The sequence below is a fragment of the Ceratotherium simum genome, chromosome 11 (genome assembly GCF_057802395.1).
Source record: "Ceratotherium simum simum isolate JZ-2026a chromosome 11, ASM5780239v1, whole genome shotgun sequence".
In the NCBI taxonomy this organism is placed as follows: domain Eukaryota; kingdom Metazoa; phylum Chordata; class Mammalia; order Perissodactyla; family Rhinocerotidae; genus Ceratotherium; species Ceratotherium simum.
Genome location: NC_141910.1, coordinates 29,710,126 through 29,732,958, shown reverse-complemented (window position 1 = coordinate 29,732,958; position 22,833 = coordinate 29,710,126). Strand labels below are relative to the sequence as shown.

The following is a 22,833-nucleotide window of genomic DNA, read 5'->3' as shown; positions in this document are numbered from 1 at the left end:
CCAGTGTTCACAGGGATGCTTGTAAATAATGTAGAGGTATTCAAGACTGCCTTGAGAAATACAGGATGGAGGGGAGGCAAGGCTGGAGGATGCACTTGATACTAATTCGAAACTCAAAACCCCAGCACTGAATTAACAAGTGTGCGTGTGCAGCTTTCTTCATGCATTTAATCAGCAGTCATCTTCATGCGGGCCAAATGTAGGTCTTTTTTTTAAAACTCCCTCACATTCAGGGAGCCATTTTAATTGGCATACTCAACACCATTATTATCCGAACTGAATTTTATCATGGAGGATGAAGTCTCTATGTTTTTTCAGCTGAATGGAAGACGTCAGAGTCATCATGTCGATCTAACCTATAACTAAGATTTTGAAAGATGGGCTGGCCCCGTGGCTTAGCAGTTGAGTGCGCGAGCTCTGCTACTGGCGGCCCGGGTTCGGATCCCGGGCGCGCACCGCCGCACCGCTTCTCCGGCCATGTTGAGGCCCGTCCCACATACAGCAACTAGAAGGATGTGCAACTATGACATACAACTATCTACTGGGGCTTTAGGGCGGAGAGGAGGAGGATTGGCAATAGATGTTAGCTCAGAGCCGGTCTTCCTCAGCAAAAAGAGGAGGATTAGCATGAATGTTAGCTCAGGGCTGATCTTCCTCACCAAAAAAAAAAAAAAAGATTTTGAAAAAAAAAAATTTGGGGTACAATATCCGTAAGAAATATGTTTTATATGGCAGTCTAGCACACACAGAAATTTATGTATATGGGTATACTTCTGTATACACCCACATTTAAATTTCACGAAGTAGTGTTTACTTGTGCTACCTGAGGTACTCTGATATTTTCTGTTCTCTTCCATTTTTTTGTAATGCTAGTATCAATCCACTGATGAGATTTTTAACTAACAGTGTTGGAAAACCCGGTGGTAGCAGGTACATGTAAAAGTACACTTAAGTGATCTATTTTTTAAGCTTTGTGAATCATGATTATTAGAGTGAGGTGGCATTTGACTTTTTTGTTTCATTCATTTATTAGTGAATGAATGAGTGAAATATTTATTAAGCACCTATATGCCAGGTACTGTGATTAGTGTTAGAAATACAGAGATAGGTGATTAAGTGAAAACACATCTGTGGTCAGTAGAAAAGATCTTCATTTCTCACAGAGGAGAGGCCATGTCAGTAGATGGAAGGGAGTTTTAGGCTGAGTAAGCGGTGCCATGAATAGCATGATGGTGCCTGGCTGTCTTAGGGAGCCACATGCAGAGGGAGCTCAAGGTAGAACCATAGGAGTGGACAAGGAGGGCCTTGAATGCCATGCCAAGGAGTTTAGCCTGTGTCCTTTTGGCCAGTGGTTTTCTTTCTTTTTTTTTTTTTTTGTGAGGAGATCAACCCTTTGCTAACATCTGCCAATCCTCTCCTTTTTTTTGCTGACGAAGACTGACTGTGGGCTAACATCCGTGCCCATCTTCCTACACTTTATATGGGACGCCGCCACAGCATGGCTTGCCAAGCAGTGCGTTGGTGTGCGCCCGGGATCCAAACCAGCGAACCCTGGGCCGCCGCAGTGGAGGGCGTGCACTTAACTGCTTGCGCCACTGGGCCGGCCTGGCCAGTGGTTTTCAAAATTTAGCTCAGGAGAATTTTTATTTTCAAATAGAATATTATTTGTCACCTCAATATGTAAAAAGGCAAACTGGGAGACACCCTGGATGAAACAGAGTGGCCTCCCCTTGATTTCTACCCCCAGGGGTCCTGAGGCCCCTAATGACTTAGCCTGAGAACCACTGTATGGGGTCAGGGAATGGTAGGATCTGACTGGTATCTCAGGACACTGTGGGGGATGGCTCAGTGAGGAGATGGCTAGAGGGAGGGAAGCCGTTTTAGGAGACGGTCATGTTCATCCAGGGAAGAGACGAGGAGAGGCCCTGAAAGTGGGGTGGAGGCAAAGGGCTTGAGAGAGCAAGGACTCAATGTTACAGTCCCTAGGACTTACCATGGGAAAGAGAGGAGGGAGGGAAGTGAGTTTGGTTTTGATTATATGAAACCTCACGTCACGTTTTCTCTCCTGGGTGCCAGCTGCTTGGGGTATTTTGGTCACAAATCTGCAAGGCAGGCCACTGTTTGGATTTTTTTTTTTTTTTTGTCTCTATGATGTGGACTCCAGTTTTCAGGATTATATTACATTTTCCTTAGCTCATATTTGTCTGTATTCTCTCCAGCCTTTGGAAACCGTATGGGCCCTGAGGCGCTCTCAGTCTGCCTGTCCGCATGCATGTTTGGAGTCTTCCTGGGGTGGGCACCCGGATGTTCTTGGGTTTGGATTCCGGCACCCAGGACTGTCGGTCTTAGGGCTGATGCTGAGAATGGAAGAATGGCTTTAGAGGCCTGGAGTCTGAGATTGAATCCCTGCTCTGCCCATTACTAGCTATAAGGTGGTGGGCAAGTTACTTCTATAGGAAGAGAATCATAATGTCCACCTTGTGGGATTGTTGCGAGAACTTAAAATAATATGGAAGGTGCCTAGCTCAGTGTCCGCTCATAGGCCTGTGTATGAGGTATTGATTATAAAATTTCATTGTGAAAATAAGTCTTCTGGAGAGGGGGCTCCTCTCTCCTCCTGCAAGGAGGGCCCTCCATATTGAGAAATGTTACATTAATGCAAGGTGGGAAGATTAGAAGAAGTCAAGCTGGAAAAGCAGGAACATTCAAGGGGCACATGTTCTGATGGCCTGAAGACAATGGTGACCTGTGGCTTCGTTTGCTGTGGTGTTCAGAGGGCATTTGTGACTCTCAGGCCTTCTTCTGGGAGGCAGGAAAAGCTGAAAAAGACTTCCATTTTTTTAATTAAAAAAAAACTAATATGTTCTTTGCATTTGCATCTTCTCCTGCTGCATTTACCTGTTTTAGGTTTGTACTCAGTGCCCGTTAAAATGATCATAACCTTAAACATTTATTGAAAGTGATTTAGGAGAAAAGTGCAAAAAAAAATCTAGAAACTTTTCTTGGAGTGGAGGTTGAGGAATTGATTTTTTTTTTCCCCCTGCAAATAACAAAAATTGGAGGGGGAGAGAGAGAGAGACGGAGATGGGAATGGGAGACCTGTGTTCCTTGGAGGGAGAGGGATGTGCTCAGCATAGAAAAGCCAAGTCAGATAGGCTGGCTGTGCCTGGAAGATGGTTGGTCCTTTGTGGGGGTTATTTAGCTGTAGTGCACTGTTCCTCTTTGTTGAGACAGCTGTAGTTTGGTATCAGGGGATAATAAAGAAGAAATATAACTAGATTTTCGGGGGTTTATTTGTAATACTTATAATTTGTGTATCACTTTCATCTTGGAGGAGATTATAAAAATATTACTATAATATTAAGAGCAGTGTTTGGTAGGAGGCATTAGCCCCCATTTTACAGATTTCAGTCTGAGATTTTCTGAATCAGTTTGTTGTTTGCCCAGCCTGCCTGCTCCAGGGGTAATATAAATCAGGGGCCCCTGCGTTCCAGGGTGGTAATTGAAAGCCTTTGATGCCTGTCTCTGACCTGCCTTTTCTCTCTCGGAAATTGCTCTCCTTCACGTAAGTATTTTTGGGCCTCTGAATGTCCTTTAGTTCATGAAAGAAAAAAATCTTGTGCCTCTCTCTAGAATTACTCCATATTAGAGAATTATGAGTAAGACTTTGAGATACCTTGAGTAAACTTAGAAGATTAGAACTGTTAAAAGAACAGAAATTAGAGCAAAGATTTTTCTTATTTGTTTTAAGAGATGAAGACTCACTTGATGACATCAGTGGTGGTTGAGCTTATTAAAACCTTTCCCAGTAGAGCCAAACGTTACCTCTACTTAACAGGAAAGCTGAAAGTTAAGAATCTAGTATTTTACAGCATTCTTTTTATTCCTGTCAGGCAGAAGAGAAGTGTGACCAGTTAACAAGGGAGGCCTAAGTGACATATATAACAAAAAGATCAAACATTTGTTTTTGTTAAATAGTATACTAAAAAGATATGGCAGTATGAATTATAAGATATGGACATGTAAAATATATCCTAGATATGAGTCTTAGTAGGTTGTATAAACAACTTGAAAAATTTTTTTGAAAAGGGGTATTTTTTTATTGATGTCTTAATAGTTTATAACTGTGAAATTTTAGTTGTACATTATTTTTTGTCCATCTCCATATAAATGCCTCCCTTCACTGAAAAGGGGTATGTTTTTATTTAAGGAAGGATGAAATTAAATAAGTGGAGGTATCCTGAGACCCCACCAAATGACAGATTCTAGTTGGGCACTTCATTTAACACGCCTACTGTTCCATTGCTGTTCTGTTGTTAGAGAAAAGCCAGCAGATGGCCAGTAAAATCTAGGGGAAACATTTTTTAGGTCACAAAGCTATTTTATGGCATTTACAAAAGTGGCTTCAGATCGGAGGCCATTGTCAGTACTGTTACTGAAGTCAGGAGATCGGGGTGCCACTGGGCTTGGCTAGTTGAGGCTTGGGAGAAATCATCCAGCCTTTCTCAGCCTCAGTTTCCTCATTTGAAAAACGAGGTGGTGGTCAGGTTGGATGGTAAGTTCCCTTACGCCTCTAAAATTGTGTGTGAGCTTCTGGGGAGTTAGCAGGCTGACTTCCTGTGGTTACCCAGGTGAGTTTTGGCTTCTTTTTCCCTGTGGTTTCTGTGTACACAGTGAGACGCAAACTGTGTATAGTTATCGAGATGATAGCAACCTTTGTGCTTCTCCAGGAAATAATAAATGCCATGGGACTTTGACTCAAGTCCTAGGCTCTTGTTTATTTTTTAACTTTTTATGTTTGATGAGTCAGAAATGGCAGGCTCTGGTAGGATGATAACAAAATTTTGATTGTAATCACTTCAAATTACAGGCCATTCTCCTGTGTAACGATTTTTGCCATTTGCCCTTCCATAACCTTTTTTTTTTTTTTGAGGAAGATCGGCCCTGAGCTAACATCTGCCAATCCTCCTCTTTTTGCTGAGGAAGACTGGCCCTGGGCTAACATCTGTGCCCATCTTCCTCCACTTTATATGGGACGCCGCCACAGCATGGCTTGCCATGTGGTGCGTCGGTGCATGCCCGGGATCCGAACCGGCGAACCCCGGGCCACCGCAGCGGAGCGCGTGCACCTAACCGCTTGCGCCACTGGGCTGGCCCCTGCCCTTCCATAATCTTTAATAGGCAGAATAGAAGGACAGTGTTTTGATCAGTAAGAACCTTAGTTCGTTACTTCATGAGCACTTATAACACTAAAGTTATCCTTAACAGAAAACTCTGTATGTTCCCACACTGATAGGATATCAGTATTCTTTAGCTGAGTGGGCAAGTCTAAATATTTTAGGATGGTTGATGATGTAGTGTCACAAAACCTTAGGAGTAAGGAAAACTTGTCTATTTAATATCTACCAGGGTGATCTTGTGCACATGTGGGCCTGCACATGCACACACATACAAACTGTGTAAATGTGTGTGTGCCTGCCCTAACTATGATGTGTTGCTACTGACATTCCTAAACCACCAATTGATTACTTTCGTGTTTTGGGGACTTGATCTCAAAGATGCTGACTGAAAAAATTTTTGAACAATTTCATGAAGGTTGGACTTGTAAAAATCATCAGGCCTGACACAAGTGGTAACTGTGATGAATGGAATTTATTCTACAGCACTATACACAGATGTGAGGCTTGGAGGCAATTTGGAATCAAAAACTAATTTATTAGGCCTTTTGTTATAAAAATGAGAGTTGGCAGGATTCCCATAAAGTTTTTTGTTTTTTTTTCCTTAAGGGTTGAAGAGAGGACTTGGAGGGATCCGCGCGTTGGTTGATAGCATTTGAGAACGTTTTGTTCGAGCTTCAGAATCACAGACATATAACATGCGGCTTTAGATCTGCTGTAGTGCATTCTGCCTGAGTCTTTACTGAAGCTTTTTAAAAATTTTTAGTTGTGGCAAAAGACATATAAAATTTACCATCTTAACCATTTTTAAGTGTACAGTTCAGTAGTGTTAACTATATTCACGTTGTTATAGTAGATCTCTAGAACTTTTTCATCTTTCAAAACTGAAACTCTACACCCATTGAACAACTCCCCAATTCCCCCTCCCCCCCAGCTCCTGGCAACCTCTATTTGACTTTCTGTTTCCGTGAGTTTGACTACTCTAGATACCTCATATAAGTGGAATCATACAGTACCCGTCTTTTTGACTGGCTGATTTCATAATGTCCTCTTAATGACTTAGCGTAATGACCTCAAGGTTTATCCATGTTGTGGCATGTGACAGGATTCCCTTCTTTTTTAAGGCTGAATAATATTCCATTGTAGGTATAGGCCACATTTTCCTCAACCGTTCATTCATCAGTGGACACCTGGGTTGCTTCCACCACTTGGCTCTTGTGAATAATGCTGCAGTGAACATGGATGTGCCAATATCTCTTTGAGATCCTGCTTCTATTTCTTTTGGATATATACCCAGAAGTGGGATTGCTGGATCATACGTAATTCTATTTTTAATTTTTTGAGAAACCTCCAGCTGTTTTCCACAGCAGCTGCACCATTTTACATTCCTACTAACAGGGCACAAGTGTGCCAACTTCTCCCCATACTTTTCTGAAGCTTTTATTATGTCATTAAAATAAGGGGTATTGGAGAAAAGGCACTATCATGGTCACAATTTGTATTTTTTCTGATAGATCGTAACTAAAAGGGTGATAGAAATGGTAATACAAAGGTGAGTGGAGGGGCCGGCCCCGTGGCTTGGCAGTTAAGTAAGTGCGCGCGCTCCGCTACTGGTGGCCCGGGTTCGGATCCAGGGCGCGCACCGACGCACCGCTTCTCTGGCCATGCTGAGGCCGCATCCCACATACAGCAATTAGAAGGATGTGCAACTGTGACATACAACTATCTACTGGGGGGCTTTGGGGAAAAAAAAAGGAGGAGGATTGGCAATGGATGTTAGCTCAGAGCTGGTCTTCCTCAGCAAAAAGAGGAGGATTAGCACGGATGTTAGCTCAGGGCTGATCTTCCTCACAAAAAAAAAAAAAAAAAGGTGAGTGGAGAGGTGGTTATGGGTGAGCATGGCAGGTTACTTAGTCTCTCTCTTATCTCACCTCATTCCTTACCTGTCATAAAATTCTAGTTATAATGAATGAATCCATTTATCAGATGGTTTTAAAAAATGCCTCCTGAATAAACTGTTCCCTCAGAACATCATAAAGAAAAGTCCAGTGCAGAAAACTGAGAGAAAGGGTCTTTGGACAACAGAGTGTATTGGGGCTGACTGTGTGGTTCTGTACTGGGCTGGGAGGATGAGATTGAAGCTGCCCATACCATAGTCTGGGTCTTCATTCTCTCTGCGCGGGTACAAGTTGGACGTCTGAGAACATGGAAAGATATGGGTCATCTGCCACTTAGTACAAGCCTGTTGGCTCCAACTTGGTGTTAGATACTGGAAGTTGAGGTGGGAGAGGGGATTAGGATGAGCTTTCTCTGATTTTGTGCTCACAGAGAGGCATGAGAAATGCATGCCACTTCCTTTGTCTTCAGTCCCCTCTACCTTCAAGTTTGCCCTAGAAATGAAAGAGGCAGCAGGAATTCAGAAGGCCTACTTTCTAATTTCCAGTATGCAGTAACTTACTGTGTATCTCTGGGCGTGCCGCCCTGTGCCTCGTTCTCCTTATCCATAAATGAGATGGCTGGCTTAGGTAAGTGAATTTTGAAAAGGACCTCTTGACACCTGTTAGGAGTTCTGGCTTTCTTCTCCTCATTGTGAAGGGTGAAGGTATGGACTGGGGGGTATTACATAGGGTAGAATAGGCTCTGCAGTTTACCACGTGGTGCCACCTCTCTCACACAGCCTTTGTCTGTTTAGGCTTCTGTTCAGGCTTCTGAAATGCCTAAATCATTTTTGAACAACTGTTTCTAAGATGATTCTGGGCTAGGGAGTATGGAGTGAAGGTTATATGAAACTTGCATCTGCCCTAAAACAGATTATGGTATATTTCCAGGAGCAGTATATCTAGAGGACCTTAGAGATTTTTTACTTCAGATCCCTTAGATTTGAGGGAGAGTATTGGAGAAGCCAAGGTACTGCTCGGGGTCACAAGGCCAGTCAGTGTCAAAAGCTGAGACTGGAGTCCACTTTTGATTTTTCTTGAGTTCGTAACTCGTGTACTTTCCATTATTTTAATGAGGTAGATAAGAATGATAATATAATAATGAGGTGCATAAGAAGAGATAAGCTGTACTCTAAGGCAGTGCATGATAGGTGCCAGACAAGGCGGGCTGACAGTACTGGTATAGGGTTTCTGAGGAGGAGGAATCATCCCAGCTAGGATAATCTGGGAGGCCTTGCTGGAGGAGGGAAGTTCTGAGCTGAGCTTGAAAGATGGGTGGACTCTAGACCAAGAGGTGAGGGGAACACCAAGAGCAGAGGCATGGAGATGGGAAAGCCCAAGACAGGTGGTAGGGCATGGATCAGTTTGTCTGGAGCAGAGGGACAGGTAGGAGGAAGGGACAAGGACTGACATTTATTGAGCATCTATCTTGTGTCAGGCACAGTGTCTGGTCCTTTAACAGTGTCATCTCAGCATCCTGAATTGGGAAGTGACATCCGGACAGTGTACTTGTGTGAGGACATCACTTTCTCTCCACCCCATCTGTGTACTTGGCATCTGCCCTCCTTAGAGTAAAAGTCAGTTGTGCTTTAATCTAGTGGGAAAGTACCTCGTTTAAAATGGGGACAAGAAGAGAGGGAAGAATTGTCTGTTTCTGTAAAGAAGGTCTCAGGGGAAGTTGATAGTGTTGAATTCTTTTACAGTAAGCCTGGAGTCTGCCTCCCAGTTAATGGCAGCTGGCAGGCCTTGGTGCTTCTGAGTGACTGGGCTGACCATGAATTATTCAGGGCCTGTGCCCAGTGAGTGGCTGCCTAGCAAAGTCCTGTGGGAAGGAGGCTGTTATCTCATTGAGAGATCAGCAGAAGCTCAGGTGCTGTGGAGGAAGAAATGACTGCACCCTTAAAATATTTCACATTTTAGCATGCCAGGGCCGCACGCAGTGTTCACAGCCCTGCAACTGGGTAATCCGGACCTGTTTTTCAAAGAGCAAGAAATAACACCCGCCACCCCAAATTAATAAATGACAATAACCTACGCTCTCATGTTAGTATGGCACATGTGGGCAGGGATTTAGTTAGAAGCCACATTAAAATTGCAGATATGATGGTATAGCAACAGAGACCATTCATGTAGAAGAAACCCCACTCTGCTCTGTTCTTAGCGCGTAGAGAAATGCTGTTGTTGATCCATTCAGAATGGTATTTAACTACCACTAACCCCATTTGTTGCATGCTATGGTGTGTGTCCGTCCGTCCCATTTCCTCACTAGGTTGAAAGTGCCTGCAGAGAAGAAATCACTTCTTAGAACTGCGTGGGTCCCTCTGATGGCCTGTGTTCCCAGGTGGGGCTGAGAGCACGTTGGATGGGTTCACTCTTGCACTCTGTAGACCAGGAGGTGTGGGGCCTGTGTCTTGATGATGAGGTATGCATCCCCCACTCCCTTCCTCTTCCTCCAACGCTCTCCAGTTGCCTGTTCAACCTGCTCTTTCCACCTTTTCTCGTTGCAGCCAGTTTATACGTTAAGCTCCTGGAGAAGGTAAGATGGGTGTGAATACCTGAGGCCAGGGTCCAAGGCCTGTTTTCACAAAGAATACATTTGTATTTCCTCTTCCCATTTCTTTCCCGTGAGCTGTGCTACCACGAAACAGTGTCTTCTCATTGTCCCATTTGCCCCCTTGTAAACTCGGCCCGAGGGCTCTGAACACCTGTGTGTGTCAGCCTTTTCCCTCCATGTCAAGGTGGGAAGTAGAACCAGAAATCCTGGGCAAGAGCAGGCCTGGCCTCAGCTGCATTCCTCAGATGTTCTTTTCCTTTGAACCACTCTACTTGCAGTGAAGGAGCCCCGTCTTGGCTCTGGCTGGTGTTATATTCACAGGCATAGCAACACCTGTTTGCTAAAGGTGGGGCCTCTGGACTGGGGCATTCTTTTGCCCTTACAGGGAAGCTTTGCTTGTGCAGATAACAGACATGATAAGAATGCAGGGATAAGGTTTGGCTGGGGTAGAAGATTCAATAAACTGCATTCCTTCTCCAGGACCTTGGGTGCTTGTTACTGAGTGTAACTTGCCATTTTTCTCCCTCTCAGCAGAGATGCCAGGTGCTTTGTATTCAGTTCTGCTGTGACCAGTAGAACACGAAACAGAAAAAGGATATGAGTGGAAATTAGATTTGCCCTGGTATTTCACATTCAGCCATATAACTAGATGATTTTGTGGGAGGGTGTATGTGTGTGTAGAGAGAAACATCCATATCCTCCAAGGAACAGAGATAGCAGTTATTGTAGATGGAAAAATACCTTGAGCTGTCCCTTTAATTTTTCTTCTTGTTATTCTACATCCTGAAGTATAAAATCTGATAGCCCCACCTCAAACACTGACCTTTCTAAAAGCACGGGCCCTTTATAACTTGTATCATAGTGAGTATTGTGTTCTTGCCATCTCTGAGGTGTTAACTGCTTTTAATATCTATAAAATATGATTTTGAATATGGCTTTCCTGATGCATAATGTGGTGAGTTAAAGAGAAGAGTTTGTGAGTACTTCCCAGGTGGAGGACTGGTCCTGCCATTCAGAACTGTCGTTGTCCAAAATCCAAAGAGATGACTGCTCTGGTTCCCAGCCTGAGGTCAGTGACTCCATGGGAAACCTCCAGCATCCTCCAGCTGGTAGCCACCTCCATGAAGAGATGGCCAAAGGTAGGGTAGAATTAGTTTTTGAAGTTTCCTCTATGAGGAGTTTAAAGACCAGTAATCATAGCTGCTAGGATAGTGCTAAGATCTTTGTAAACATTTATCTCAATTATAGAACAACTCTATGAGGTTGGTCCCATTATTGTGCCAATGTTTCAGGCTCTGAGAATCACAAAGTTAGAAAGTGGCGGAGCCAGCTTCCTAGGTTCCAAGTCTGTTTTTCACCACCTTTCCTTCTCTAGCTTTGCATTTCCAAACCCAGACCCAAATGCTCCGTCAGCAGTGCTCTAGGAGTAAGTTGAGGGGTTGTCTCAGCCCTGATCTGCTTGGAGTCATGTGGGTTGTGAGGGGACGGAAGTGCTGCTGACTGCTTCCTGATGCCCAGGCTGTGGGCCCTGAGTGTGAGGTGCCATTGCAGAGAAAGAGACATTCTGGAGGGGTGGCAGGGAGGAGGCAATGGCACAGAAATGCCAGTGTCAGAGATGTGTTCTGCCAGTGGGAATTTTTGAAATTGTTTTTTTGGTGGGACTGGTAGTTTCAGATAATTTCTTCTGTTTTCTGTTATTTTTGGCTGGATCTCATGGTAGTATGCTTGGTTGGTTGGTTGAGTTTTCTGGTATGTGGGGCAATTTCCATTGAAAAGGCATGGGTTTTTAAGAGAAGATATAGACTGAGGCAGGCTTTGGGGAGAAAGGACAGTGGTAACTAGGTGGTTAGGGGGTGGGTGGCTCTCTGGGCATTATTCACTAGAGTGGACAGGAGAAGAAGGATCACAGTTAAGGGTTCAAGACTGGGCAAAGTGGGCAGGAGTAGGTGGGCCAGAGAGACCTGACAGAAAGACAATCTAAGCTTCAGCCCCATGGAGCACACATGCAGCGGCATGATTTGGAGTCCACTTCTCTATCTGGCCACGTGAGTGGAAGAGGATTATATTAGTAGTGTTATTTTGGTTTCCTATAAAGAATCGAAAAACGCTCAGGAGAAATTGGCTGTGGTCGTCCACCTGTCAAGGGATTTGATAGTGATGAATGAAAGGCAGATCTGGAAATGGCTGTAGAAAGTGGCAGAGAATTTGGCAAAACAGTTTATATGTGAAACTTTCTTGTGTCCTGCCCCTCCCTGTTCCCACCACTTCTTTCCTAGCTCTTGAGTTGGTTTTTCAAGTCCTTGAATGTGTACAAATCCCATCACATCTTAGCATGTTAGCCATCCTCTCCCAGACATTTTCAATCTTGCTAATGTTTAGATGTTCAGGAAATGAACATCCCATAGTTTACCCTTCCAAGCTTACTGTAATGCAGGAAAAACATTCTTTTTTTTTTTTTTTAACCTCCCAGACTACATAGAACAAACAGAGGCTTAATCTCATCCCCTTAGTGTTCGCATTCATAAGCTGCATGTTAAATCATACAGAATCTTAGTGTACAGGTCCACCAAGTATGAGAAAAGGAATAAAACTAAACCAGATAAGACTAAACAAAACCCATTCACAACAAGAGAACCCTCAAAGTAGCAACTTCTGTGTGAACTAGCAAAGAATGTGCCTGATCCTGGCCTAAACTAAGTGTTGTCAAGGTTCTTGTGGAGGCCTGTTTGGGCTTTAGGTTTATCTTGATACTACTTACTGAGTTTTATGGTTTTTCTGAAAAGCTTAGAAACCATTGGTAAACTGATATTATACTCTAGGTACAAAGGAGAAACAGTGCTAGACTTGGTCGATCTGGGGTCCAGCTGTGGCTCTGCCAGTCACCAGCTGTGGGGCCCTGGGTAGGGCACTGTATCTCTCTGAACCTCAGTAGTCTTGTCTGCAAAATGGACACAATACCTACTTCACAGGGTTAGTCACTTGAGAAAATGTCTGAGAGAGCATTTTGTAAGCTACAAAGTGCTATAATAATGCGATGTTGTTGCTACTGGGGCTATTCAGTTCACGTGGAGATTGATGATAACTGGGACTGCAACAGCAGTCGCCAAGAGGCGGGAACCCACGTCACTCATAAATACATTTAGAACCAGAAGGAGTTTTTTGTGACCGTAGATTCCAACCTGTGTGATTTATAGGTGAGGATTGCGAGCCCCAGGGAAGGGTAGACATGCGTGCAATTACTTAGCTTCTTGGTGGCACTCAGGAGTTGGGGTGAGCCTGAGCACCTGACTCTGGCCTTGGGTCTTTCCACCATACCACAGCACTTCTACTTTGTGCTGTCCACAAATAATTCTAGGGACTTGGTTTTACCTTTCTGGCATCACAAGGATGGAAGATACATATTATTCGGGCTTCGGTTGCTTCGCTCCCATAGCTGACTTTGCCAGATTACGCCTTGGAATCTTGATGCAGCTGGAACGCAGGCACAGCTGCTCATCAGGGTTCACCACATGTGTTGATACCCTGGCCTGGGTGAGGGACAGTAGTTTTTCAGATTAGAAAAGATTGAGGGGCTAGGCCAAAATTGCAGGGTCTATTTCTGCAGAAGGCTTGGTAGACTATTGAGCATTCTCAAAACTATCTCAATCCCCTTAATGTTCCCATTCATGTGCTACATGTTTCTGCCATAGGTGTCTTCAGGATTCTTCTTCTTAGATCACTATAAAGAAAACTGTAGGTAGGACCCCTGGCTTCTTGCTTTATTAACTTTATTACATGCAAGTTCCTTTAAATTCCTGCTTTCCTCCTTAGCATGTCTCCATCCTTTCCCTCCTGCCTCTGTAGGTGAGGGTACCTCCTCTTGACTAAGGTGGACTGCTCCACCCGTACCTTTGAGCCATTTTCCCACCAGCCTTTTCCTGCCTGTGCCAACTCAGGGCTGAAACCTGTGCACAGAGGACACACTCAGCTGGACCCTGCCCCAGAACCCCTTGCCCTGGTCCTGTAGCTCCCGTTCACTAGTCTTATCTTCACAACCTCTATCTTCTTGTTCTCCTTCTTCCCTTTTCTCCTCATTCTTGAACTCTCTGTAATCTCCCTTCAGCTTTTATTACCCCACTGACCTCCTGTTCACGCACTGGATCACCTTTTCTCTGACGTCTAGTTCCTTGTTCATTTTGTAGAACGTGGTGCCATCTATCACCTTCCCTGCTTGAATATTTCTCTCCTTTCTTGGATTTTCATTCTCTAACTCCCTTGGTATCTCCATTGTTGTTTCTTCTTCCTCTCCAACTCATGCCTTCCCCAGGGCTCTAGGCTCAGCCTCTTGCCTCTTACCTGCTTTCTAGATTTAAGCCTACTACAGTCTCCACTCTCCCTCCGTGCGTGGGACTGTATCTTCAGCCTTGAGGTCTCATTCCAAATCCCTGACTGCTTCTGGACATGTCAGCCCGTGGTGCTGCAGGTAACTCCAATTACCTAGAAGGAAATATCCAGTCCTCCCCTACACCCTGCAGCCAGCTGTATAAACCCCAGCGTTTTCTTCACCCTGAGCCTTTGAACCTCCCATATACTGTCAGTTACCAAAGTCCTGTGGATTAACTCTTGCATCAAGCCCATTCCTTTTTTCCTATTGCCACACCCTTGACTAGTCCTTTAACCTGGACAACTGCAGTAACCACCTAAGTGACCATGCTACCTTTCGTCCCTCTCCTTTCTCCCCATTCTAACCTTCCACTACCAGACTAATCATCCCTAGAGCCCAACTCAGACTCCATCCTCCTCTGGCTCAAGAGTCTCCAAAGGTCCCCAGCCCAGGCTTGCTTCCAAGCCTGCTTCTCAAGGCTTCCCCCACTCCTGACAGTCCTTTACGCTGTAGTCAAACAGCAGCACTCACTGGTGCTGTTTCTGGGACAGTCCAGTCCGTGCCTTCACTTGTGCTGCCTTCCCCCACTAGGAGAGGAGGCTTCCCCCTCGCCCCGGCCTGTTGCTAGTCCACCTGTGCTTCAAGGTCTGGTCCAATGCCATTCCCTCCTGCTGTTGTTCCTGCCTGCCTTCCTGGGTGGGTGTGACCTCCCTGTCCTCCGAACTCTTGTAGCTCTCTTCCCCTAGCCTGTATTCTCTTCTTGTAGAATTGGACTGTTTGCATATCTGTCCCATCTCCTTTGGCCAGCAGCTCTCTCAGTCATCTTTGAATCCTCCAAAATACTGGACAGTGTGCCTTGCACACAGTTGGCACCCAGTAAACACTGAATGGAATAAAGAATGAGTGCCTCTGGCCTTCCTTTAACTCCTCCCCCTGCTGAGTTGGAGGTGGTTAGATGAGCCATCAGGGTGTGTCCTCTTCTTCCCTGGGCCCATCACACCAAACAGATTCCCACTACTCACCTCCTGCCCCTGTGCGGTTATTAAACCTTTCCCCAGCCTCAAACTTTTCTTTCCAATACTTACGTGTGTTCACTCTGCCTGGATTGTTCTAAGTCTGCTCTTTAGGATTGAGTGTGGTACACTAGTCCCAGCCTCTACCCCATCACATTGTATGTAACCTGGCTAATTAGAAAGCTTATTTCATCTACTTCTGCATACCACAGTGAGCTGAAAGGGAGACTCTAAGAGTGGTGACTCCTACTCTGTTCATTAAGTGGCTTAAAGATTAAAAATAAAGCCTTGTAAATTGGCAAGCACTTTGCAATCTCCTTTTCTGTGCCCATAGCTGGACACTTAGAGATTTATCATTTCACCAGTTAAGAAGATCTTAATTGAGAAAATTCTCCATTCTACTCTTTGTGGGGAAAAATGCGAGAAGAGGTGCATTTTGAAAAATATAGACCTAATTTTTAATAGTATGACCATTGTTAGGGCATTTTTCACATTATCCCCTCAGTGACCTTGTAGAGATAGGCATTGATTATCCCTGTCGGACAGCAGAGATTTAGAAAGAATCCAGGGTTTCTTCTGAGGTCACAGGTGACTAAGAGGCTTGGCCAGGACTAGAAACTCAGGTCTCGAGAATCCTAGTGAAGTGTTTCTTCCAGTACCCCGTGTTTTGCCACCTTCCTGTCAGTGTCGTGAATTGTGGCAGTGGTAAAGGGCTTTTTTTTAAATAACATATTCATTCTTGTAAATAATTTTTTTAAAATTTTATTTATTTATTTTTCCCCCCAAAGCCCCAGTAGATAGTTGTACATCATAGTTGCACATCCTTCTGGTTGCTGTATGTGGGATGCGGCCTTAGCATGGCTGGAGAAACGGTGCGTCGGTGCGCCCCGGGATCCAAACCCTGGCCGTCAGCAGCGGAGGGCGCGCACTTAACTGCTAAGCCACGGGGCCGGCCCCTGGTAAAGGGCTTTAAACTGTAGAAAACACTGTAGAAAAAGCTCTACGTCTTGGATGATGAGAAGTGTCTTCAAATCCTGGGCCTAGCTTTAGAAAGCTAAAGGTCGACACTGGATATATTAAAAACCCAGTGTGTGGATGGAAGGAGTGGGGGTTGTTCGGAGTTGAGCAGTTAGCCAGACTCTAGGTTTGTTTTAACTCTAGTCTTGGACAGGATGCAGTTGCTTGAATTACAAGTGCCCTGGGGACTAAAGTAAACTTGGGGTGGAAGCTCACCTCTTTAGTGCAGATTGGAATCTCTTAGGAATGAAATTACCTTCTTCAGTGAGTGTTGCTGCTCCATGCTGGAAGCACCAGATTTGTAATTTGTTGTCTGTTTATAGTGAGGAAAAGGGGGGCGGGGGAGACGCGTCAATTATTTCCCAAGAATACATTTTGATCACTGTTATCTTCTCTGTAGAGGACTTTATTTTTGGTTTACATTGGTGGAAGAAGTAGCTAAGGAGGAGGGGAGTTTAAAAATTTTGAAGAACCCACAAGTTTAGAGGCCTTGTTGGACAATAAAAGTAAGATTTGAGTTTACAGCCAAACCACCCTGAACGCGCCCGACCTGTTGGATCTGGGAAGGTAAGCAGGGTCGGGCCTGGTTAGTACTTGGATGGGAAATTTGAGGGTAATATTTGTTCTCTTATCTCCAGATCGGCTCAGAAACTCCTCCAGGTTCGGGATCCTTAAGGTGTTTATCTGTGTACCTTTCTCCCACAATGCTTTGCAAGTCGGTGCTCCCATGAGTCTTCCTTGCATGGAATTACTATTATAGGGCCAGTGTTATCCCAGAAAACCTCCAGCTTAACATCCCATGATGGCAGCAGAAGTCTGTTAAGATTCTATCGTGAGCCCTCACGCAGGCCTCCCGGCACTGTGGCCCCGCACAGCGCCCAGTGTGACTTTGTTTTACTTTTACACGGGCCGGCGGCCGCCGTGTGGTTGGCGCCCGCGCATTGGGGACGCCCGCGCGCCCAGGTGCGCGGCCCTCGTGGCCGTATTATCTCCGCCGACGCTGAACGGTGGGTGAGCCACCGAGGCCGGGGACCTGCGGGGCTCCCTGCCCTCCCGGCCGCCTCCGTTTCGTGTGATAGTAATTGGAGACTTTTCCGTTACGTGAGGCTCTCAACAAAAGATTGTAATTCCAGCAGCTTTGTTTGGGAAGGCACCACCGCGGCGGGCGCGTCCTGGGCCCGGCCCAGGGGTCGGTGGCTCCGGACAGCGAGGGCGCCGCGGGCCGTGCGGGCGGCCGGTGGGTGGGGGCCGGCGGCCTCCCCCGCGCCCCTCCTCGTGGTACAGCCTGCGTTTCCTCTACAATGCTGTTATGCTAATCAGGTGACATCACCGCCCAGCGCACCGCGCAGCGCGAGTGGCTCCTGATTAAATTACAAACCGACGGCCGCCCGGAGGAGGTGTGCGCGCTGCTCCCGCCAGCTCCGGGGCTCGGCGACTGGGGCATGCTTAGGACTGGCCATATTTTAAAAAATTTCTAAGTCGGACTTGCGCCTCCCTCTCTCCGTCCTCCCGCTCTTCCTTGGTAATTTATGTCAAGCTTCTAGCCAAGGGCCGCAAAAGGAAAGAAGGCGACCAGGAATTAGATGCGTGTGTGGTAACTCCTGGCCGGGCTGAGGTGGACTCTTCTGCAGCCAACTCCCTATCAGATCACCCTGCTGGACTTTCAGACTGGAATGGGGCTTCCTTAAGGTCCAGCCCTTTTTGCAGGGGCCGGGAGCCAAGCCGTGCGGAAGCTGCTGTGTGTTGGATGGGGGTTGGAGGGGGCCGGAGCGGGATTTCCACCGTGCAGCCCGCCAGGGCGTTACGCCGGGCATAATGGAATTGCAGAGGACGTCTAGCATATCCGCGCCGCTGTCGCCGTCTTACACGGGGCAGGTGCCTTACAACTACAACCAGCTTGAGGGGAGATTCAAGCAGCTACAAGGTAAGCCGCCTCCCAAAGGCCGGGCCTGCCTGGGGCCGTGCCTCCGGGGGTTCTGAGGCTTTATTTGTGCCATATGGTACTTGACCCTAATGAAGACGGGCGGCTGCATGGCCCGGCCCCAAAGCCTCTGGTTGGCTGCGAGCACCCCATTCGCTGCTTAAAGGAGCCGGTTTCTTACTCCCTACTCCAGAAACGCCACCATTTGGAGCCCCCCCCTCTCTCCAGTGTCCTTTTGGCTCTCTTGGTTGTCAGGTGTCCGCTGCCCACTGCATACACATTTTTTGCCCTTTTAGCTATCTGTGTATCGCAGTAGATCAGTGCCAGTAGACCTATTGGTATGCAAGTATTTGATTCCGGGTCGCCTCTGTCTCCCAGCCCCCAGCCTCTTACCTCTGGGAAGCCTAAAGGTGTAAAGTGCACTGCTCGACACCCAGTCCTGTAGAACAATAGCAAAAGGGAGGAGGGAGTGGTCTTTTTGTTCCTAAGTCTTGGGTAAATTACAGTTTTGATTCCGAAGCTTAATTTTAACTCTTTTGATGTATTGTGTTGGGGGGAGAGCCTTCCCATCAATTTAGTGGGCTATGTAATTTATAATGAAAACCAGTTATTGTCATTCCAGTGTTATGGGTTGGATTAGTTGGATCAATTACAGGTTTCTTGGAGACTATATTAGTCTGAAATAATTGAAGGACTCCGATATTTTACCACACATATTTTTATGGAGAGCAGGGTCCTGTGTGCAGCAGTGTGTGGGATGACGGGCCCGCAGCCTGCGGCCGGGGTGGCCCCTGTATCCTGCCCAGCCAGTGGGCCTGGCCAGCAGTGTCTCAGAGCTTATACATGAAAAAGGATTCATAACTGAAAACAGAACTGCTTCCGTTTGGAAGCCCCTGGAATCAGTAGTAGGCCGGGAATGGCTCTAGTGCTGTGGAATAGCCTTTGCAGACTGTGTATGTTTCTTATTTTAACTCTTCTCAGTGCCCCAAATGTGGTTCCTGTGAGGAGGAGGAGGAAGGAAGGAAGCAAGCAGCTCAGTCCTAGAATGTTTTCATTGGGAAAGGGGGGAGGATGTATTTCATTCATAAGTTTATTTGTCTTGTGAAATAGTTGACAGTAATGACACTTTTCTGGAAAACAAGAGGCAGGACAGGACATGATTTTAAACATTTGCTAGGCTGTGCTGCATTCCTGGGGCAGTTAGCTAAGAGGAATCTCCGTTCCCTCCAGGGAATGGTTCTGTGTCTTTGGTTCATTCCTCTTGAGCTCTTCCAAGGTGGAATTTGCTTTTTTGGAAAACTTGAGGGGACCAAGGCTGTTGGGGGTATTCGCAAGTGATAGAGAAGTGGGAGGTGTGTTTCTATTATCTTCTGGGTCTATGTTAGGAGCCCCACAGTTTCAGATTCTGAGAATTCAGAATGCACCTCTTCTTCAAATGACCCAGGCTCCCCGCTTCATTGTGTCACACACCAAGGAGAAAGCACCCTTGGGGGATCCTCCATCAGAAAACCTATCACTGATGTCCAGTCAGCCTACTCCTCTAGTCTCAGAAGGAATGCAAAACCAAGAAATACAAGGTGTGGGGAGGAGTGTATCCATAGGCCCACCCATAACAAAAGACTGTTATTCTGAAAGGTTTGAGGATGGTTGTAAAACTGCTCACTGAGAAGGGTGGAGTTTACACACAGGAAATGTCTTAAACTGTCCTCTCTGGACAGAGTAAAATTTAAATTAAAAAAAAAAAGAAATAATCACATGCGCCTAATAGTTTTCCTCATGTGTCTCAAAGAAATCCCTTCAAAAGAGGTGGGCTTCACATTTTGTGTGGTGGCTTTTTTTTTTCCAATGACCTTTGTCCGGTAATTTAGTTCTAGATAACTTTCTTATTTCTGAGTATTGTGGTTTAGGAGTTGCACAAGTTTAGTGTTGGTATTTCTGTAACAGAAAACCACCCATGTTGAGGAACTGAGAAAGGGTGAATTAACTCTCAAGTCTGGTGGATCCCAGAAGAATTACAAACATTTGGCACAGTCCTTAGTAACAAATGTAACTGATTGCATTTTAAGCAACTTTAGGAGAATTTTTGATAAAACTTTTCCCCATCCCCCCACCCCCAATTTGGTGTTTTGTTTTTATTTGTAATTCTTTCAATCATCACATCTTTGATAACATAAATTCTATCTGCTTATTTAGTTTTGTACATGCCTACAAAGCTGCTTTTTTCAGTTTTCTGGGTATAATTCTTCCTAGCACTTATAACCCAATATTGACAAGCTGCACCTCTGAATCTGTATAGGTTTTTTTTAATGCCTTTTATATGAATTTATTAATTTAGCATCTATGCCTAAGAGTCTCAGAGTGCTGTGATCTCATGAGGTATTTCTGCATTTTTGCTGGTTTCAAATATTTTCACACTGGATCCTAAAAATTTGGGGAGGGACCATGGGATGAGATGTGATGTTCCAGCTAAGGGAAGTAGGATGTTAAAATGAGTCTGGTCTACTTAGATAAAGTAGTTTCGAGAGATTTGTAGGTAAGTGAATAAATATGGTTAAAACCAAAACCTCATTGACTTAAAGGACTGCGATGCAGAGTGATATCTATCACAGTAATGCTCCTGGTATAAGACAAGAGGCAGGACCTTCAGCCTCTGATGGCTTCAGACGTTAACCACCAACACCCAGCACACACCTAACAGACACACCCAATGCGTGCTCTCTCGCTTGCAAATTTTTCACCTGCAAAATTAAGCTACCACTTTCCTCAGAGTCTGTTCATGTATCTGATCAAGTTGAATTAGTTGTTTTGTTTTTCTTTTTTAAATAAGAGAGGAATACTGAAATATGACAAAACTTAATCTCACATGTTTAGAAAAATGTGTTTGAGGTAACAGAGAGGTTCATAATACTTTTTCTCCGGTTTCACATCAGCTAGCTAACTCCTTATAGGAAAATACTCCTGCTACTCTTCTACTCAGAAACTGTTGCTTGTGCCTACTGTATAAATTCTAGATTCCTTAGCTTGGCATTCAGGACCCTTCCCCAAACGGCCCCACCCCACCGACTTCCTATTCCAGCTCTTACATTCCAGTCAAATCTTCCAGGTAGGCAGGCCTGCAGCTCTTCATAAAACCAAGCCCTGGGTTTTGCCTTCATTGTTGACCTTCTGGCTCAGATGCCCCATCCTTTCATTTTACCTATAGAAATCTTTCCTACAATTTTATAAGACTATTTGTGAATTCCAGTTATTCCTGAAAGCTTCTCCTTGTCTCCTCCGTTGGGGTTGGTGGGAACAAGATTTCATTGAATGCTTACCATATACCAGACATGTTAGTAGGAGCTTTAAATATGGTATTTTATCTTGTCTTCATATCATAGCTATAAGGTTTTAAAGATGAGAAGATAGAGTCAAATAGCTTGTCCAGGGTCGCAGGCATTACTGAGCTCAGGCTGCACATTGTTGTTCTCGAACTTTCTCCGCCCAGACTTCTAGGTATTAATATTATGTTTTTCTGCAAAAAAATAATGAGGTGACATTGTGAAATGCCCACCCTAACCTGATTTCTTTTCCTGCCTACCTGCCCCACAGAGTACTGATTCTGTTGGCTCAGGCAGTGAAATTTTAATGAAGACAGCATCTAGTTGAAAAGCATCCAAATGAACTTTTTCTGCCTTTTTTGCAGCCTAACCCTGACATGACATCTAGCACCTGGTATTTCTGTGGAAGGTGCTTTCTCTTAGGTGTCATGGCTCAATGAATTTGTCCCACTGTCCGGAAAGAGCTGTGGAGTGGTCTTCATTGGGACATAAAGGGAGACTAAAAAGTTTCAGGCCGTGGGAATGTATTACTCAGGTTTATTACGTGCTAGCTCAGAGTTGCCTTGTTGAATTTCTTCATTTTTTTGTTTTGATTTCTTAACTATTAGGGAAAGAATATTGCTGGTTTTATACCTGTGGATCATGAAGAAAATTTATTCTTAAGCTTTTAAGAACTTTTCAGTTTGTTATGGTATCTAGATGTTTGTCTTGTGTAATTTCTTTAACTTCAGAGAAAGAAGATTGCTGAGTTTACACCTGTTTGTCATGAAGAAAATTTTAAGTTCTTAGATATAAAGTAATAGTCTTCAAATATTTCCCACTGTGACAGTGAGAAGAGCTGATGACAAATGATAACCCTGTTTTTTTTCGGGGGGGGCAAGATTTATAAGAACGTATTTGGGTTTAATGAAAGCATAGAAGATTGACTTTTTGGTCTGGATACCTGCCAATACTATGATACTGTAGTTTTTCTAAGCCCAGATAACTTTGTGGGATAAGTCACAAATTAAAAAAACAACTCCTTTCACCAGTTTGCCAGAGTTTGAGCTCAAAATTAAGAAGTTCCCAACAGATTTGTGAATTAGAATCCTTTTTGAATGATGTAGTAATAATAATTATTATTTTTATTAATGTGTGTAGCACTTTAATATGTCATGTTGCATAATTAACTAAATGAGATTATTCAAAGTACCCAGCATGGGATCTAGTACTTGCTAAGTTCTAAGTAAGTGTGCATAATATTAGTATTAATAATCTCATGGGGTGGATATTCTCTTACTTTTTATGGATAAACAGACCATTGGATTAAGATCAGCTGGTATGAGGCTACCTCTCCAGAATCCAGGTTTTCTGACTCCAAATTTGACCTCCTCCTATAACCGCAAAGTGTATGGGTTAGGTATGAGCCACGACACCCGTTACCCAGATATCATGAATACATTCTGATGGCATAGAAAATTAATGAACTCAGAACTGCTCAGATTTCTGGACACGTGGTGCTCTCAGTTTTTGGTGGGCTAGGGATGCTGACAGT

At 44.8% G+C, this 22,833-nt stretch overlaps 1 protein-coding gene across 2 annotated transcripts in view; it reads left to right on the top strand.

The window, feature by feature from the left end:
* The window catches only part of SPTBN1 (spectrin beta, non-erythrocytic 1), a 192,096-nt gene that overhangs the window by 68,713 nt on the left and 100,550 nt on the right, over positions 1-22,833 (top strand). The window contains exon 1 of one of the 2 annotated variants that reach the window (XM_014792290.2): positions 17,446-17,985. The exons of the other annotated variant lie outside the window; for it this stretch is intronic. Within the exon in view, the coding sequence (XP_014647776.1) occupies positions 17,877-17,985 (109 nt within the window). The 5' untranslated portion in view covers positions 17,446-17,876. Of the gene's footprint in view, positions 1-17,445; positions 17,986-22,833 lie in introns of those variants that run through there. 2 annotated transcript variants of the gene reach the window in all.